We start from the raw sequence: 6,000 nt of genomic DNA on the forward strand, positions 1-6,000 counted from the left end.
ACAACTACTGCTGAAATGAGTCTCAAGAAAAAAGAACCAGCTATCATGTTACACTAGAGTTGGGATACTGCTAATTTCAGTGCTCAATGCTAATCAACAAGTCCAGAAATATGAGAAAAATTGAATTGGCCTGGATTAATAGAAAGAGATGAAGGTCAACCATGCTGGCAAAAACCAAAACATTATGATATTTCAAGACAAACAATGAAGGTCAAGCAGCTTGCAAGACCGAATTCAGAGAATGTTTCATTGAATTCATCATCAAACATTAATATCGATATGATTATTCGCAATTATCAGATTGGTCCACAAAACTCATATTGAAACAGACGCCCAAGTTCCTGGATTGGAATACTAAAAATCGAAAATAGCTCAGATAGATAGCGATTTCTTGTACTTAGCTACCTCTCCTTCGTTGGGGAAAAATCCCATGAGCCTTCCGGCAGAGTTCTGGTAAGCGTACATGAAGCCTCCCATTAACCCAATCAATCCTCCTGTCACCATTGACGGGCCCCTTATACCCGGCTTTATACCTAATAACCCGAAAACATAGGGAAAATTAGAACTTAACATTACAGAAATTCAAAGAATTCCACAAATTGAATAGGAAGCATGAGAGTACCGGAGAGATAGCCGACGGTGACGGAGACGCCGGTGATGGTGGTGAATCGGAAGTAATCGAGGGCGCTGAAATTGGAAACCACCGTTGTGAAGGGTGGATTCCGATCTATCACTGGATATTCCGGCTTCGCAGAAGCTGTAATGTCGGTATTCATCCTTGTTTTCTTCTTCTTCTTCTTCTTCTTCTTCCTCCTTTGCTCTTTTAACAGTGACACCCTCGTCTTCGTCCCAATCTTCTCTTTAAGTACTGAAAACGGGTTCAGATCAGATGGTGATTGGGCCTTTGGTCAGCCCATATTGCCTGTTTATTGGGCTCCACTACATTACTATTTGGGCTTTGTTCCTTTTATCAAGTAGCCCAAATAACTTCGGCTTTGAGCAATTATTATTGGTTGGACCATATTTTGTCTACTATAAAATAATGTATATTCAGTATAAAAATAATGTATATTGTATACAGAGGATATACATTATTTTTGTTCTGAGTGTACATTATATTGTATAAAATACATTTAGTACAAAAATAATGTACATTTAGTATATTAAAAATGTACTTTTTGTTATGGTCCACATAACATTGTGTGGACCATGGTTCATACAATAATTTGCCGGCTTTGAGACGGTGTACTAGGCAAATTATATCGTGCACTAGGGCGCACAATACATTGTGCGTCCTGACCCAAACGACGTCGTTTTGAGCAATGTGCGTCCCGGTGCACATTATAACGATTGAGTTGACGCGACGGACACCGTTTAGTCCGTCCAGCCGTTATAGTTTTATTTTTTTTGTGTTTATGTGTATTATGTTAAGATTTTATGTGTATTGTGTATTATGTTAGATTATGTGTATTATGTTAAGAGTTTATGTGTATTCTACTATATAATTTTGTACATACGAAACAGAGAATTTTTTAGGACGCACACTGCATTGTGCACGATATAACAATTGGGTATACTAATGGTGTAATTAAATTAGCATTAGCACATAAAGTCAACCCCTAAACAAATACAAAACATTGCTTAAACTACCAGCTCACATCACCATGTGCGGATTCAATGCTTATACCGTGGGTCAAGTTAACATAATAAGATGAATATGTTTAATTTTAGGGTGTACAAAGTGATGTATGTTCTTGTCTTTAGGATGTCCACATTCACACTTGTAGAATGATGGAGTGGTAAATTATGCGCTGATTCAATAGTTTTTTAGGTGGAAGGATCAGTGTTAGGTGTCCACAAAGAGCTCACCACATTGAGTGTTGTTTCTACATTGTGATTGTCATGACTCTCCTACGTTGTCTTAGGGTACAATCTGTCACTCGAGTAACAACTGAACTGTCCATGTGATAATATATGTTCATTTTTAATATATCATAGATTCATTTGGTGTATTATAAGTTTTTCTTTTAAATACTATTAATTCTATTACAAGATAGTATCTCTTTTATACTTTCTCTATTATTTGTTGCAGCTCAAAAAATCAATATTTCACCACTGGGGTTTGATCATGACACCTATAACTTGCAATATACTAAAATTGAATATATAGTACACTACAAATGTAATAATTATTAATAAAAGAAAAATACAACAACGTAAAGCATATATGCAATTCAACTAATGTGCCGCTTCTGAACTTTACGCAGCCTGAACAAACTCTAGACTGGCATTGCCGATCTTCTTTCTGATTAAGCTGGTCAACCCGGCGGCATCTATGTCCTCTCCGATCACCACCACTTTATCCCGCTCAATTTCCACTCTGCTCACACCTACATATATATACACACCAAAACACAAACAATTAACTCTCTTCGATAGATCAAGATCAGAGTCAAATCAATAATCATGGTTATATATACATACAGATATAATTCAAATTAAATACCATTTGCCTCAGCAGCAATAGAAAGGGCTTTGGATCGGCATTTCTGGCACCTGGGATAAAGCTGGATGACGATCTTTAGCTGCAAGGCGAAAAATCAAATCGAATCGAATTGAATATATGCTAGCATATATATATGTGTGTGTGTGTGAGAGAGAGAGAGAGAGAGATTTGTAGATTTCCAGATCAGATCAGAGTTTAATTAGCAAAGAAATTAAAGATCTATCAGAAACACTACTCATCACCTCCATTGTTGTGTAGCTTCAATTTGATCAGTTGTATTGTCTCTGCTAGCTTGAATTGCATTCTGTGAAGAGCAACAGATAGATGCAGTAGATATAAAGGATCGGAGAAGTTAATTGTAGTAAATATATATTTAAGTTTACGTGTTTTGAGGCTTGAAGAGCGGAGGCTAGCTGGGGTTCAAGAACCTGCATGCATGTTCTCTGCTACTTTTTTTAAATATAAATATATAGTTACTCGGTACGTTTTGCACCGCGTAAAGTACTACTTGGGAGACATAGCTAAGAATGTGCAATTTTGACATGACTTGGACAAAAATGTGTTAATTAAAAACCCTAGACTAAAATATGTAAAGTACCAATGTCATTACCTTCTTTTCAAAACCCTATTTGAAAAGAAGGTAATGGCAATAGCTTCTTTTATTCTTCTTGCTTTAGCCGGCAAAGCCTCACAAAAGAAGGGAATTACTTTGCCTTATTATTATTATTATTATTATTATTATTATTATTATTATTACTTGCGAAAAACAAAGTCACGTAGAGTATGTAAGTACCTCGATTATTCCAGCAACGGTGCTAACTGCAATTTTCGGTTGTTTTTGATTTGGCTACGAAGAAGAAGCAATGATATGGTGAAAGAAGGAGATGTGCATTTTTCATCTTCTACCTCCCGTATTTATGCTAGAAGAAAGAGAAAATATTTTGAGGAAAATTAAATAAAGAGAGAAGAGGTAGTTGGAACTATCTCTTCTTTCTCTTCTTTCTCTCACCGTGCGTAAATCTCCAAAAAAAAAAAAAAAAAAAAAAAAAAAAAAAGCATTTCTCTCTCCTCCCACCTGCGCATTCAATGAGGAGAGAGAAGACAGTTTTTTTTTTTTTTTTTTTGGTATAAGAAGGTAACTTGATTACCTTCTTCTTGAAAATCCTAATAAAAAGAAGGTAATCAGTTTAGTACTTTACATATTTTTATCCACCTTTTTGTTTCTATTTATTTTTGTCTTTTGCTTTTCAAATCTGCACTAAAAAGTCAATCACCCTATTACGTGGCATACAAAATATACATATATGTACAGTATTAAATATTAATACTGAGCATGCAATAAATTAATATAAAGAATTGAAGAATGCAGATGAAGCAGCTTAATTAGGTTTGTACTTTGTAGAATACCTGCATGAAGAATAAATTAACGAATCAGCTGATCGCCGACAAGATTATTAGCACAATAATGAAAGATTAGGTATTCTTGTAATACAACCCAATAGCTAACTTTACTGTATGTATATGTCTCCATACCAGTTACCACCTTAATTTACATCGAAATCTGTGTATTAATATAAGACCTGGCCGGCCTGGTATTCATAAGTATTTTAGTATTATTTTTATTTGTGATAATTATTATTTAATTATCCAGCGTCTAAAGTCAACCTCTAAACAAATGCAAAACATTGCTCGAAATTAGTTTATGCTACGCGTTTGACGTCATTTAGAGGTGGATTTTTGACGTTATCACTATGCAATATATATTTACTTAATTAAATAGATAGAAATTAGAGCAAAATAAAAGAATATGATGCAATGCATGCAGGACTGGAACTTTTCGTCAATACTGATCTGAAAAACCATGCATTTTCAACTGTATTTATACTCCGTATGTATTATTACAGCATAACTATAATTGATAAAAGAAAAAAGACTACATTAAAGACAATCACAAAAGTCTGACCATTAATTTAAAATAGTGATTATGAATTTTTCTTATCACTCACAACAACAACAAAAAAAAAAAAAAAAAAGAGATTACATTAATGATTTACATCATATCAGAGACACATGCATGCATGCAGCTTCAATCCTTAATTAACATTATTATTTCTTCAATTCACTACATCCTCAACAAGCTCTAAACTTGCATTGCAGATCTTCTTTCTGATTAAGCACGTCAACCCGGTTGGATCTATGTTCTCTCCTGTCACCGTTACTGTATCCTGCTGGATTTCTACCGTGCTTACACCTACACACACAGACCTCAATCTTTCTTATCATAGTTAAAGAATTGGGCTGCGGATAAATAAGTGAAAGTGAAAGTGAAAGTGAAAGTGAAAGCAATATATATATATATATATATAATACGTACCGTATGCCTGGGCAGCAATGGTAAAGGCTTTGGATCGGCATTTTTGGGCCCTATGACGCTTGGGATAAAGCTGGATCACAATCTTTTGCTGCAAATTAAAACATATATATGTGAGCATGATCTTTGATTTAGATCGATTCTAGATAAGCTAGGGTTTTTCAGATAAAGATCAAGAAACCCTAACCTCCATTGTATAGTCAGGCAGAAGATCAAGTTATGTATGTCTCTTTGAGTTGATCGGACCTGTGAAGCTGTGATGTGATCGATAGCACAATAGCCCTAGAACGAAGATGATCAGAATTCAGAATGGTGGGGAGAAAGGTGAAGTTGTAGTATGTATGTGTGTGTGTATATATATATATATATATAGTCATGCTGGCAAAACTCCATGCTTTCAGGCTTGAAGACCGGCGGCGAGATTACAGAATCTGCTAGCATGTTCTACTATGTAGTACCGAGCAATAAGCCAATATTATTGAAAGCAGATTAACTAATTAGCTTACTTAAAAATTTGTATATAACCAGGACTATATGGTCTAATGATACCCGGGTTGGACTTCTATTTGGAAGATTATGAGTTCAAGCCTCAGTAGAGGCGTTATTGATTTTTGGTGTGTTTCAGTAGGTTGAGAAAGTATATGAACAGATACTATAATGTAATAGATTCAGTAATTTTCGAAAAAAAGAATTTGTATATAAAGTCAAACATTAAACAAAGTGGAAATTTTTGCTTAAAAGTTGACGTAACTCAGCATGTGCAAATCCGTGTGTGCCAGTGCTACGCGTTTTACGTCATTGACCGGTCGATTTTTGACGTAATCACTATCACTATATATAAAATGAAAGACCAATTCAATTAAGCCAGTTTCATGCAATTAATATAATTACTGGGTTTTGCGAAGGTGGAAGACGTGTGCAGTATTACTGATACTGAGAAATAAAGAAGGGAAAACTGTAGATTATAAGGCTTGATTAAGAATTACAAAGTTTCAAGTTCGATTTTCAGTAAAAACAGTCTATTAATTATTTTAGTTTGAATCGGTCAAGTATAAACAACCTAAGTTGATTTAACTCTTTGTAGTATTTTTGAGTTTAACGGTAGGTTTTCGTTCACCAAAAA

General features: G+C 34.6%; 1 protein-coding gene and 1 long non-coding RNA gene across 2 annotated transcripts; both read right to left on the bottom strand.

Annotated features, from left to right (window-relative positions):
• Positions 1–151: 151 nt before the first annotated feature.
• LOC109178177 (NADH-ubiquinone oxidoreductase 20.9 kDa subunit-like) lies at positions 152–870 on the bottom strand. Its single transcript, XM_019327750.1, has 2 exons — positions 623–870; positions 152–533 (listed from the first exon to the last, which is right to left on the bottom strand). Exons 1-2 carry the CDS (start codon positions 774–776, stop codon positions 373–375), a joined length of 315 nt encoding a protein of 104 aa, XP_019183295.1. The 5' UTR covers positions 777–870; the 3' UTR covers positions 152–372.
• Positions 871–2,227: 1,357 nt separating this feature from the next.
• On the bottom strand, positions 2,228–2,836 carry LOC109178179. Its single transcript, XR_002053678.1, has 3 exons — positions 2,749–2,836; positions 2,507–2,585; positions 2,228–2,390 (listed from the first exon to the last, which is right to left on the bottom strand). It is a non-coding gene; the product is annotated as an uncharacterized LOC109178179 (long non-coding RNA).
• Positions 2,837–6,000: the final 3,164 nt, after the last annotated feature.

This window comes from Ipomoea nil, unplaced genomic scaffold (assembly GCF_001879475.1).
Source record: "Ipomoea nil cultivar Tokyo-kokei standard unplaced genomic scaffold, Asagao_1.1 scaffold0813, whole genome shotgun sequence".
Lineage (NCBI taxonomy): Eukaryota > Viridiplantae > Streptophyta > Magnoliopsida > Solanales > Convolvulaceae > Ipomoea > Ipomoea nil.

Coding starts and splice junctions, on each gene's coding strand:
- LOC109178177 (XM_019327750.1), bottom strand. CDS start 776: ATGAATACCGACATTACAGCTTCTGCGAAGCCGGAATATCCAGTGATA. Junction 534..622: donor CACCGTCGGCTATCTCTCCG/GTACTCTCATGC, acceptor TCGGGTTATTAG/GTATAAAGCCGGGTATAAGG.